Consider the following 14,673-nt stretch of genomic DNA (forward strand, 5'->3'; position numbering starts at 1 on the left):
ATATATATATATATATATATATATGTATATATATATATATATATATATATATTTATATTCATTTATTTATCTATATATATGTATTTATATATATTTTATCGTCAAGGATATGAATGAATTTATTGACGAAAGGAACATTTGCCAGGAAGGTGTTGTTTATTCAAAGAAAGAGCTTTATTAGCACAAACACACCACAACTATGTACAAAGCATAATCTGGCCACACAACAAATGGGAAGCTCACAAGAGGCCCAAAATCCTACAGCACCGCGAAGTGTCTGTTTTTGCAGACGTCTGTGGTGCGCTGCCCTGTACTTCAGAATCGCCTCTCATGTGACTGCAGCGTGGCACAAAGCTTAGTGAGCTCCTGGCTGCGAAAGGACGGCAGTTGCACAATCCATCCAGACACCCTGCCATCTTGTGCCGTCTTCCTCCTCAGACATCAGGTCTATGGTGGCGCACATCCAAAGGTCCACCTCATCCTCAGCTAGCACTCTGTCTCGCTTCCAGCAGCTGTAAAAACAATCAATAAAGAAAAAAAAGAAAAAAACACTGCGTATGGACACAACACATCTATTAATGCACCTGAAAAATAGTCACATTGACCAAAAACAGATCTAATCTAATAAGTCTTACCCTCTTTGTTCTTGATCGACTCCAAGCTGAACTCCTCACAGCTTCTGCCTGCGATGCAGAATCTGGTTGTTTGTTGTCCTGCGTACTGCCTCGTAATGTCTCACAGACAGCTGGAAAACAATTAAAAGAGAGTGGTATGAATAAAGAAACGTAAGTCACAGTAAAATTAAACAAGGCAGAAAACAGTAACAGTTACTTACACACAATGGCGTCATTATCGGCATCATGTAAATCTGGACTTGCAGATATAGCTCCGAGCTAATAGGAGGTCACGGTCTCGTTATGAGGGGAAGTTAGTCTGTGAAAACAAAATGCTCGCAGCGGGGAACCTCCGTGTCCCTCTGCAGCAGCGAAGCGCCATCCGTCGGCGACACTCTCCATGGCGACCCGGCAAAGCTTCTCCCGTCAGCGCTGGCCTCCTCTCGACAATGGCCGTGCCGCTAGCCTAGCTCCTGCTAGCTAGCTTAGCCGTTGCTTAACAGTTGCTCGACGCCATTAACTTTCGGGCTCCTTCTTCCTCGTGACTCACGCTCCGGTCTACCCGGAAGTGTAAAATCTCTTTAAGGTCATGAACTCTCACACGTAATAAGAATTACTTTTCAACTTCTTTTAAAACATTCAGAACCCATGAAATTATAGAAATACTTATACATTTTAATATCTTAGTTATCTCCACAAACAATGCGCATCTGGCAGTGGGACTCAGCAGGGAGAAGGAGATGCCGGAGCAGGACGCAGCAGACAGGAGGTCAAGCGCCAAAATAACAAACTACATCCGTTTACTTTTCAAAATAAAACACTCCGTGTTGACACCAGCACACATCGTGAGGCCAGCTGTCCACCGTACTGCACCGTGGCGGACTCAGACCGCAACTGGTGGGGATTGCCGGAAGGCGGAGCAAAACCGTATCGGAGCCGCAACGCAGGGGACCCCTATCCAGTGGAAATTGGGCCAACTCATTAGCCATTCTCATGGCTAAAAACAACACACAAAGAAGCTAACGTTAGCATTGGGCTAATACGAGCCACAAACGTAGCCAAGTTGGCAAACCTCACATATTTCATGAAAATAACAAATCCCCCTGAAACAAAACAAATAATTAAAACTGCAAGCAGTGATGAACGGGCCCTCGCAGTCCGCGCGCGCGTCGGGGCGTGCCGCCGTCCAAACGCGCCACGGCTTAAGCCCCGTTGCTCGGTCGTTGTTCACGGAGGCGGCAACCGCCTGCGTTTGGGACGGTGCACGCCGGGGGTGAATATCAGCCTCTTCTCCCAACGTGTGTTTGTAACGCGGTGGGTTGCCCCTGCCAGTATTAAGCGCTTTCAGGTGAAGTCAGAACGACTTCCTGCAATCCACAGAAATCCAAAAGGGACTACAGGCGAATGATTTCTAAAACATTTAATAATCGGGTACGTTTTGACAATCGATTCTGCACCGTTACGTTGTGGTTAAGTGTTACGGCCTTCTCTTTGCCTTTGTCTGGAATTCAGGCATTGACACCTGTGTTTTTGCAGGGAATAGATTGGAAGTGGGACAGAGAGGGGGGGGTTGTGGCTTGCAGTAAACCTCCTCCGCCCTAAATTCGAACCAGGGTCCACTGCGTATGTGCCACGCACTCCAACCACTCGACCGCCGGCGCAGCTAAGACACTGCTGTCTGTTCTCACCGTGAAGGCAGGAAGGCAGCGCATCATAGGGGAGGATGGAAGTGGAATGCCACAGATTTAGATAGGTAGTGGAGTGCAGCCAGATGTGATTCTTCCTTTTGTAAAGGGACAGCGGTCAAGTGACCAGGTTTGACCAGCGTCCTGCACAGTGGCGCCCCAGAACAGTTTCATTGGGGGGGAGGCAGATGGGGCCAGTGAAAATCTTAGGGTGGCACACCAAAATGGTCCTTCTTGTGGCAACTCAGATTCAGCTCCAGTCAGTGGCTGCATATTGCATTCCCCTGGACTCTTTTTCATTAAAGACAATATGCATCCAACACATTTACCTCAAGTTTGAGAAACACACAAACATTTCAGACAAATACAAAAATGTTGTTGTTTCTTCTTCTGCTTCTTGCGCTGACTTCCCGTCAGACAGCACACCTTTCAGCACGTAAGCACCCCTGCAGATGGAGATTTAAATTACAGTTCCCTATTGAGCCAGCACCTTAGTCAGTCAGGGAAATTGGTGGGAGCACTGGGGGGGCCAGTGGTCCTGCAGTAGCTGTGTTTAACCAAAGAGCTCACTCAGTTGTTTCAAATCGCAGGGGAAGCCACTTCGTTCATCGCGAAAAAGTTGGGCAAAATCACAACTACACACATCTTGTTGTGTGCCACATTGACAGGGCAGACCCAACACACAAATGGCATTCTTTTCAAACTGGCCTATTTAAAAATTGTGTGCTGTGGCTTACTACCGCTGACTTATCAATTATGTGGCTCTAAACATGACCCTCCTGTTATGCCATATTGTTACGTGCAAAACTTTATGACAAAACTACCTGCAAATGCCATGTACATCTGACTATGTTTGTCATCACTGAACATAAATGAGTGTAGAATAATGCTTCACTTGCCTTCTTTCAAAAATGTATTTATGGCTGTCTATCAGTGTCAAGCTTTTGATCTAAGTTCTGCTTTGTTTGCCAGTTATTATTCCAAGAAGTGCGTGCTGCCACCTTTTGAAGTTTCAATAAAATCTGATGAATATGCGGCTGACTTGCTGGAATTGAATGGAATCATTCAGAGGTTATCTAGATAGGATACATGTGCCTTGAAAGACAACAGTGCCATCTGGTGGCGACTTGTATCACGTACACCATAAACGTACAGCATCAATTCATGTGCTTCTAAGCAATATAGACCACTTCCTGTTGGACTGAGAGTGTGGGTGTAAATGAGTCATTTGTGCGTCTTGTCATGACACACATGCGTGCCAAATTTCATTCATGTACATGCATGTAGGACACCAGATTTGCCTGAGATAAAACTTACTTCATGTTTCCAGTGGGTGGCGCTATGGATATGACACAGCATTGATGCACAGGTCTATTCAGGGCGACTCCCTCTAGATTCCCTCTAGATTTGGCCGCGCTAGGAAGGAGATATCGGGACTTGATGCTTCATGACGAAGGATTGTTATGGCGAGCTCCGCAACTGCCAGCAGGTATGACCTGGAGTAAAGATTTCCATAACTTTTCATCTTCAAGGTCAGAGGATGCTACTGAGTGACTTTGAAGTTGGTGGTGTTACATCTGTAGGAGGAGATAATTTAAGTACAAAGACTGGCATAATTCAAAATGGCGGCCACAGCAAAATGGCAGACTAAGTATTGATACTGAGATTTGTTCGGGGAGACAGCCTCTACAGTTACAAGCAGTTTGGTGTGGATAGGAAATTGTATGTTGAAGTTATAAAGCCTTGATGTTTGACCGCGAGGGCAAAAAATGGTTTCCACTGCCCCGCCCACTAAAGTATGTCGCAGCTGAAAGATTTTAATAACTTTTGTTCTTCAAGGCATGAAGAAAATGACTGAGTTAATTTAAAGACAGTGGTGTTTAAGCTCTAGGACAAGTTCGTTGTCAAAGTAGGCATGATTTGGACAAAAACGGCGCCACACATCTACATGGCTGACTTCCTGTTGGACTGACACCAGGGGTCCAAATGGGTTTTTTGTGCGTCCAGTCATGAGGAATCTGCGTACAAATTTTCGTCCTTCTATGTTACATGTAGGAGGCGGGGCATCACAATAGGTGGCGCTACAGAGCCCACGCGTCACGGCCACGCCTCATGACCACACATATCTCATCAGGGCGACTCCCTCTGCATTCCTGAGAGATTTGGCCGAGATAAGACATTATATGAAGAAGTTATGAGGAAACGATGCTTTACGGCGAAGGATTCGAATTGACCGCTCCACTGTGGCCAGCAGGTATGACGTAGGATAAAGATTTTGATAACCTTTCATCTTCAAGGTCAGAGGATGCTACTGAGTGACTTTGAAGTCGGTGGCGTTACATCTGTAGGAGGAGTTAATTTAAGTACGAAGATTGGCACTATTTCAACATGGCGGCCAAAATCAAAATGGCCGACTTAGTATTGATGCTGAGATGTGTTCAGGGAGACAGCCTCTACACTTATGAGAAGTTTGGTGTGGATAGGAAATTGTATGTTGAAGTTATAAAGCCTCGATGGTTGACCGCGAGGGAAAAAAATGGTTTCCGTCGCCCCGCCCACTAAAGTATCTCGCAGCTGAAAGATTTTAATAACTTTTGTTCTCCAAGGCATGAAGAAAATTACTGAGATAATGTGAAGACTGTCGTGTTTAAGCTCTAGGACAAGTTCGTTGTCAAAGTAGGCATGAATTGGACAAAAACGCCGCCACACATCTAAATTGCTAACTTCCTGTTGGAGTGACGGTATCGCTCCAAGAGCATTTTTTGTGCGTCTGGTCATGAGGAACCAGCGTATTGATTTTCGTTCTTCTAGGCACTTGTGGGAGGCGGGGCTGAACATTAGGGGGCGCTACAGAGCCCGCAGGTCACGACCTCGCCCAAAGACATTAAATTATCAAATTTTTCGCCAGATGTGACGTATATTCCAAATTTGGTGACTTTTTGGGTATGTTCAGGCTCCCAAAACTGCAGTCAAAGCGGTAGGAATAATAATAATAATGAAGAATAATTTTTCCAATTACAATAGGGACCTCACAGGTCGATGACCTGCTCGGGCCCTAATTACCTGTCCAACAGAAAGAGAGCAACCTCTGCATCACTTCTCAAGCCCTTCACATGCCCCAGTTGTCTCCAGCGTTCAAACGCCACACCGATGTTGACTCGGTTTGACTTCTTTCTTTATCCAGAGCCTTTTTCGTCGCAGCCTTTTCTGCCTGAGGCTTTCTTTTCCTTGCCTTTCCTTGCCCTTGTGAGCTGTTACAAGTAACGCTGGCTGCATTTTCTCTGCCATTGTAACCAAATGAACGTCTTCTCCTGCAACTCCGTATTTCTGCAGAGGAGTGTGCTGAATATTTCCAGCAACAGTGAAACGTAACGTGTGCATGCGCGGAGGAGGGAGGGACAGAACGAGACATGAAGGCATCTGACCAATCCGTGCTATCTGGGCCGGATGGCACGGATTGGTCAGCTTTTTCTCAGTCCTACAGCTGCCACAGAGGTCCGATTATTTTCGTTCCTTTTTCTGAATACATAATGTATTGACTACTCTCAGGATAGCAGGATCATTTCACCCAGTATAACAAAATGTGTTTCTGAACAACATTACAGACCCTAGGCTTTAGTAACTGGCGTTTTATCTTTAACTTGTTCCCAGGAGAGAGAGAGAAAGAAAAAAAAGAATAAGTAATTTTTTTTACATAACGTTGGCCATTGCTAATGACATACACAGTAACTAATCTAGCATACTTTCATTAAATAAATCAATTCAAGCTAGAATTTAAGGGTCTATAATTAGGCTATACTGAGCCTCATCTATTTATACTAGAGATTTTCTTAAAATGAAGTTAACGCCTTTTAGAAAAAGGTCACCTGGGGTAAATCTCCCCCTGTTACCCTGATTTGCTTTTGTATAGCTCACAGCATTTTCATCTACACGTTAAAGCCTCCCCTAGAATCAGGGGGAGGGGGGTCATGGGGGGACAACTGCCAAGCAAGGCCCACATCAATTTCCATCAATTCACGGCAGTTTTCAGTGTTGCCTGCAAATTGCCGCGTGCAGTCGAAAACCTGAAATTCCACGTCAATCTACAGTGCCGCATACTGACGAAAATCCCACTTTTCATGCAGTGTAACTAAACAGTGAACAATACAGCGACTGGTCTGTGAGAACGAACAAACGTACGAGAGAGAAGTGAAAAGTGGAATCAGGTCAGTTCGTTCGCGTTACAGAGTCGTTCCTTCGAACTGATTCAAAATTGTTTGAAAAGACAGAAAATATCAGCCACAGATTCTGGAGCCTTTCCACTCTTTGCTAAATGCCAGCTTAACTATTTTGCTGACTAAAATGCTGACTAAAAAGACTGGAGAAAAAGACTGATATTTATAGCCTAGCCCATATTGTAGTAAACCTCATCACTTACCAATAGGGGATGAGCCCTGAATCATGGATATGACTTCAGCAATGGAGTGGTAGACCTTTGGTTTTGAAAAACCCACCATCAGTGTTGGGAAAGTTCACTTTCTACAGGAACTAGTTCAAAGTTCAGTTCACAAATTTTAAAATGAACTAGTTCAGTTCATAGTTCATAATTCAAAATTTTGAACTAAGTTCACAGTTCCAAAAATGAACTAGTTCATAGTTCTTTTTTTTTCAATATGTTGATGCGAGCTATTATTTTTCAAAATGATTGCCACAGCCCATATAGAACCACAGACGGCTATTATTCTATCAGTTTTAACATTGAAACTGCAGCTCTTTGACAATATTCTGCAAAACCAGGTTGTCCAGCAGCGGCTGGGAGATGAAGACAACGGAGCTGCTACTGTACGCCTTTAATGCAATTTGGGTGGTAGAGGATCTGTTTTGGCTCACCGTTGCCGTGTCTTTTGATTTTTTATTCACTTGCACATACCTTGAAAGGCTCGCCGGGTGCTTTAGAGTTCAAATTAAAAATAAAATACATAAATAAGTAAATAAATAAATAATTTAAAAAAAGAAGAAGAAGAAAGGGAAAATAAAATAATAATAATTTCAGACAGTGGCTTCAGGGAAAAACTTTTCATAATGACTCAGTAAGGTATTACTTTTTTTGTTACTTAACAAAATCAGAGATTTAAGCAAAGAGCTCAGTTCCAGGAGAAAAGGAGCAAATTTAGGTAGTGATTTTGCAAATTTTTGTTTGTGAATAAAACATTTTGCATAAGATAACAAAGTTCATTATGTGTTCAAGAGCATTGTCTTCTGGGTTAACATGGCAAATAACATGTTTAAGGGTAAGAGAATGGACAGAGAGCGGCATAAAAAAAATGAAATTCAACATCACTCCAAAACTTTTTAGATATACCAAAATAAAAAAACAGATGTGAAGCCTTCATTTGTTTTTGTCTCCATGCTTAGCACATTGATGACGCATGCGCGGTGCGACTCTGTGGTGGCTGGTGTTGCCAGTGTTATGTCCGTTCAGGACGAATTAATCTGTGTTCGTTTGGTAATGTGTAGCATGTACGCTACCCTATTAATGCACAGTTTATGTACTAACAGATAGCCACAACATTATTATCTGGGCTAGGCTCAGAAGACTAGATTCAGCTCTAGGAGCGGAGAGTGAGACACGGAACGCAGTAAGGTTCTAGTGACACCATATATTATAATAGTGAAATACCAATAACATTAAACATGGACAGCAATGAATAGAATAACAATAGAAATATGAAATGCAAATACAAATGGCCATTCGTAAAAAAGCCTCAGTATGTACAATTAATTTTATCAGTGAACATCGGAGGACTCACAGCGCACATATGATTCATGAGCACCTGGTATTCCCAGGCAGTCTCCCATCCAAGTACTAACCAGGCCCAAATGCCAAAGAACAGAGTTCAGGCTTTACCGCAATACAACGGCCCAACGGATGAGTGTCCAATGGGGAAGGGGAAAAGTCCAAGGGTTGGAAAGTGAGTGTGTGTGCTGTGTGTAGGGGCCGTTAGTAAGTTGCGAGGGGCCAAACAATTAGGAAAAAGGAGCGGCTCCGACCAGCCTGACCAGAGCAGTGGGGGTTCTGTTGGTTTTTCTCAGGACACAGTCTTCAGGCTTGGTGCCCAGGCTAATTCTCAGCTCGCCATCAACCTGGCCAAAGTCCGTGATTAAATCGGCATACGGCTCCAATTCTGATGCTCAGCGACTCTGGTAGTCGGCTCCTGCAGCAAACATTTCCCCTGCCTGCTCCTCTCGCTACTGCTGGCAACAAGCCACAGCTGGGTCATGTTACCGCGACTGGTCGCGCTCTGATGACGTGACGTGATGACGTACGGTGCAATCACATGACAACTTTGCTTTATAAGGGAAAAGATTATAAATAAATAAGGGTTTTCCCACCCGGGTTACAAATGCCTCACTTCATGTTTGATATGCAGCTGTTTCTGTCTGAAATAGTTAAGTTTCGTTTTGATTGAAAGTAAAGCGAGTTGCGTGTACAAACCTCTCGTCCAGCGTCCTTTTTATACAACAGTCAGATAGGGTGTTTTTCCGCTACATCAAAGCCTGTTCATGATGTGTTTTAGCTGGTTTTCGCCTGGAAGGCTCGATGGAAATCTGGCACTCTCTTGAACGAAGTTAAACTGTGAGAACGCGCCGTTCACAAACGCCAGAATGATCGCGTTCACAATAGCGATCATCAGGCAGAAATACAGTACGTTCAGTTCACGTTCGCCCAAAATATGAGTTCATGAACAATCGTTCATTGAATGCGTTCAGGCACAACACTGCCCACCATCTTGATAAGCTTGTAAAAAATTTCCTAAGTAACATTGTCTTTTGACTTAGGCAAAATAAAATGGCCTAAGTCTCACTCTTGACATAGGCAATTATACTACAGCGGTAGCATCACATGATCTGTTCAACTGAGGATGTAGGCGATTTTTACCAGAGGTGGGCAGCATCATGAGGAGATGATTGAGGCAAAAAAAAAATAGTTTTTGCCAAAAAATGACTTAGGCAATAATGTTAGGAAGGCGACGATAAGGGTTCCCCCCAGAGAGTGAGGTGATAGTGTGGGGGCAGGGCTCGGATGGACCCATGAGGAGCAGACTCCTGCGCTCGGTGGAAGCACTACCACATACCAGTAACGTAGGCGTGGCCAGGACGTTAACAGTGGTCAGGAATGGCAGAGTCCCTGTGCGTATCTGTAACCCCCACCCCTACAGTCTGTCTATAGGTCGATACGAGAAACTGGGGAAGCTGTACCAAATAGATGAGACTTAGGTGCACGGACCTCGTGACCTGAGCTTGTCCCTGGAGGAGGATGGAGCTGTTAAAGTGGCCGTTGTCGATGCAGCAGTGAATCCTGGACAGAGGGAGCTTCCACAGGAGGTGAGTGATTTAACAAACAGACCGGATCTGTCTGAAAATCAACAGGAGTAGTTGCGTGTCCTGCTGCTTAAGTGTGTAAAGCTTTTGGCAAACATGATGAGGACTTTGGCCGTACAGACGTTGTGCAGCACCGGATCCAGATTAGCGATGCAACGCCCATCAGGGAGAGGTATAAACCCCTTCCCCCCCCCCCCGATGTATAAAGAGGTGAAGTCCCTGTTGTCAGGTATGCCTGAGAAAGGAGTGATTAGATACCCTTACAAAAATGTCCTGTGATAAAATACCATAAAAATAAATGCAATTTCTGTGATACTGGTACCTCATGTTCTTGTGGTACTGTACCACACGTTCCTGTAGTAAATTCCTGTGGTACTCTAGGGGTTTGTGTGGTATTTTGGGACATTTACCACAGGATTGTACCTCAGCCACTGCGGTACTTTACCATACATTCTGTAGTACCATACCATACATTCTGTGGTACTTTACCATACATTCTGTGGTACTATACCATACATTCTGTGGTACCATAGCATACATTCTGTGGTACCATACCATACATTCTGTGGTACTATATTACACATCCTGTGATACTATACCACAATATACCATATACTGTACTATATTATACACAACTACAACAAATCTAAACCCAACCTTTAAAAATTAGTTGTTTTTAATTAATAAAAAGAAAATTAAACCATATTCTCAGAGGACATATTTTATTTAAATCTTAAAATGTGCAGTATGAGAAACACAGAACATGTAACGTTAGTGGATTTAGGAACATGAAAATAAACCAATGTTTATAAATTATATTTAACAGAGACCAAACCAGCATAAAATGGAGGGGATACTGAACTTACATTCTCTGGTGGCCAAACAGATACACTTTTTTGGATTATTTGATTTTCCTTTTTAACTGTTCATTTGAAAGATTGTTCCTTACTGCTTCTTGAAGGAAATGCCAAGGTGGGCAGCAGCCATTGCTGAAAAAAAGGCAAGACGAAATTCCTTAGAAAATTCCTTAGAACTTCAAACTGTAACCCTTTACAATAAAATTTGTTACAAATAATCCATTGTGTGATTCTAACAGCGAATGTAATTTAAGAAAGATTAATGTTAGTTAAACAACAAATTCAATACATTATCTATATTTGTGTATTGTATGTATAGTTGAAATGATGGGGGCTGTGTGAGAGAAAAGATGAGGACCATTATCTATCATTATTAGGTTGGTGTTAATAAAGCTGTTGTCTGTTGGCCACATCAGCCCAGCAGCCTAATGGCTGGTTAACATGCAGCAAATCTTAATGGGCAGCAATTAAATTGTTATTTTTTATTCATACTTATCCCGTCTGACGATGGACAGAGACAGACGTAATAAGAATATCTTCATTGACACTAACAGCAATTGCCTTTGAGCGTTGCTAACGCTAATTCAAATGTTCATCTACTAACGTTAAATTAGCGCTAGCAATGTAGCGATGCTAACGCTAATTAAGGCGTTCATTTGCTAACGTTAAATTAGCACTAGCAATTTATGCTAGCAATGTAGCAATGCTTATGCTAATTAAGACATTCATTTCCTAACGTTAAATTAGCGCTAGCAATGTAGCGGTGCTAATGCTAAATTAGCGCTAGCTAAATGAATTTGAGAAGCAAGCTTTCAAGTAAGCGGTATGGCCTAATTGACTTATTCATTCTGTACAGTATTCACCTAATGTTAGCTATGACCACCTACAGTATATTAGGCAATTTAGCTAATCCACCCGTGATGAGAAGAAGGCTAAACTGCATATTAAAACCAATGAACTTGACATCACCTAGCTTTATTAAGTCAATACATACCTTTGCCAGTGTCCAGTTGTGTCTTGGTGGTCGTGGTATTTGTACATTTGTCAGAAAGTTATGCTTTATCGGCCTCTTACAATATGTTGTCATTTGTCCATGACGCAGCCGTTTGCAGTGGTGTAGGATTTATCACCGTCCCTAATTAGTATTTTTTTGGTTGTTTTTTGTTTTAATCTTTATTGACAAGAAAGGAACATCACAAACATGAGGTGGGACAAAAAGAGATTTCATGAAACAAAGAAATGTCATGAAACAAAGAACTAATCGGGAGAAATAATAATAAAAAATAATAGTAGTGATTAATAATACAATTTTTAAAAAGAAAACAAAAAAGGTACGTACATTGGTCACGCAGAGAATAAGAAGTACATAAAGTCTGTACATGCAATAATAATAATAATAATAATAATGATAAGAAAAACATAGAGTTATTCTATAGATATTAAGATTATAGATTCAGCAGGCTGTCATAATATAAAAGATTATTTTTTTTTTTGTCTTTTACAATTCTGAGAGCCTTAAGAAGATAGTTGAATTCAAGTAGAAACACCTTAAACTTGTGCTTAGCTTTGGGAAATCTGTGTTTGTGCATAAAGAACTTGCAAGAGAGGTGACGTGGATGTGTTTTTTTGTTTTTGAAGTCGTGCGTGAGAGTCAACTTTCACATGATATGATACTACATGCACTTGCATCCATTGTTAATTTTCTTTTATTTCTCACAGTTTTGTTGGTATATGTAAAATTACATATTATTGACCCTGCCATAGTGACAGGGTGCTTTTAAAAGTTTGGCATGGCACATTAAGGTTCTATGTAAATAGCTTTTATTTGTATTTTACTGTGTAGAATAAAAGATATGTGGAAAAAAACATCAACACTGTTGCTCAGTATATTGATTGGATGTTGTATATTGATTGATGGTTATAACAGAGTCAGCTACATGTGACCTAGGGAACCCCAAGACTAGTATTGCGTGTCGGGGCTAAGCCATAGGGTAATTTCAATATTTCTTACTAACAGGTATTCAAGTAAATGAATAGATGAGGAGGAGACGATCTACAAAATTACTGTACTTTATTTTCCTCAAATGGTTGTAAAAAAATATATATACATATAAACAGTTGTCAATAAATAATTTCAATGAAGACTAAGAATGTGTTTGATCGCTGATTCACCACAAGTTGATGACACCAAGAATAAGTCAGCTGCTCGTACACTTAGTCTACTCTGTTTTCGCCAAAAGAAAAGAAAGAACCATTATCACCCTGAAACCAAGCATAAACATTCCACTAAGGGCGAGGGGGGACAGAAAAGCCAGCCGAGAGTAGAATCACTCAGAGGGAGATAGCTACAGATCATAACAGGACTATAATGAAGGTAACCACACATAGGCACTGGGTCACTGACACCCCATATTTGGGCAAAAGTCCACTGCAAATTGAATACCGCCCATAGGCTTAATTACTGCACACACACAAGCTTAGTAAAAAAAAGAAGCTTCACTATACAAATGGCTATTGCCAAACAGACCCACTGGATCGAACGTGCAGACTATGCTACCCTCTAGGTTCTCTCAGCCCCGGCTGACAACAACAAAAAAGGAAACGCAAGCCTCTCCAAACCAAAACAAGAAAACAATAAATGAAAATAAATTGGAGGTGGTTTCACACACAAATAGCAAGGCATACAGAGTAGCTGTGCAACCTAGCTTGGACCCACTAACTTGGTGTCCTAAATTAGGGAAAAACAGTGGTTACAATTGGCTCCTGAAATTAACAAAAGGCCTTGACGTTTCCGCACAGACAACTAAAAAGACAAATGAGTACATATTCAATACATAGCCGCACATACATTTATCTTAGCTCAGAAATGATACTTTAACACATAACATTTACCTTCATAAAATCTTCAATAAACCTCCTTTCAGCTAGCCATCCGTTGTTTAGACCCAACAAAACGAGGGATTAACAATGTTAGGTGCACAGTATTAATAGAGCCGCCGCACTTAACAGACAGACCAAAATCATAGCCACTGAGCCCAATAGGCTCCATTTCTGATCTTAATTCTTCAATTACACTTACAACTGTGTGACATTTACCTGTATAGCGTCTTCACGAACAATTCATGCTGTTAACCATCCACTGTTTGGGCCCGACACAAACGAGGATGTGCCACTACAGCTGATGATGCCGACCAGCCGATAGACGAACAATACACTGTAATGTTAGACACGAAATTTGTAAGTTTACAGCGTGCATCAATTGTTCAATGCTTAGGCGCTGACAACAACGTTTCCCTTACCGTTTAGTCTTAGATCACCGCCGGCAGGATTAACCGTACTCTCACTGCTGCAACAGTGGCGCCACACGCTTTCAAACAGGGAGACTGAGCATTTTACCCTACCGGCGCTACTTCTGGTCATGTGACTCGCATGCGTCATATGACGCGCTACACTTAGTTAGTGAGAATTACCACCAGGTGTTCCCCCTCCCACCCGTCACATACAACACCTTGAAATGCAGTATGTGGTAAATCTATGGTGCAGTACCACAGGGTGTGGTATACATACGGTACGGTACCACAGGGCATTGTATTGTGTGGTACAGTACCACAGGTTCTGTGATACATTACCAGAGAATTTGCTGTACCTGTGGTACTTTAAGGTCGTACCGCATGAATATTACAGGAGGGGATGTCACATGGGTAAGGTAATTTTATTGTGTGCATTTTAAGCTCCCAGTGTTTTTAACTTGTAACATTGCTGATTTTGGTGTGTAATTTTATGTTGGTGTTTTTATTGCATGTAGTGTATACTGGGAGTGTGTTGTGCTTTTATTTTGAAAAAACCTTATCCTGGTTGTGACACCCCTCAACCTAAACACCACACCTGAGAGAGACTGGCAGGACTTTAAGAAAGCAAGCAGAGAAAGCTGGAGGAGAGACGAGACGTACGGAGCGGGTGAAGGAGGAGGAAGCGGCGATTCTAACGAGGGAGAACACCAACCGCAGGACCCACACCAGAGCACCCAGTGGACGGAGAAGCTAGGTGGCTAATTGATGGCAGGTTCCATGGAGAGGCGGGCAGAGTGAAACATTTTTGTTTTCTGCATGAGTAGCGGCCTTGAATGATAAAGCGTGACTCACAATAGCTGTTGTG

General features: G+C 42.3%; 1 protein-coding gene across 1 annotated transcript in view; it reads left to right on the forward strand.

Moving 5' to 3' along the window:
• The window catches only part of LOC115570251 (phospholipid phosphatase-related protein type 5-like), a 304,040-nt gene extending 294,232 nt beyond the window's left edge, over positions 1-9,808 (forward strand). The window contains exon 6 of the mRNA XM_030398711.1: positions 9,499-9,808. Coding sequence (XP_030254571.1) covers positions 9,499-9,549 — 51 coding nt within the window. The 3' untranslated portion in view covers positions 9,550-9,808. The remainder of the gene's footprint in view (positions 1-9,498) is intronic.
• Positions 9,809-14,673: the final 4,865 nt, after the last annotated feature.

This window comes from Sparus aurata, chromosome 19 (assembly GCF_900880675.1).
Source record: "Sparus aurata chromosome 19, fSpaAur1.1, whole genome shotgun sequence".
Taxonomy (NCBI): domain Eukaryota; kingdom Metazoa; phylum Chordata; class Actinopteri; order Spariformes; family Sparidae; genus Sparus; species Sparus aurata.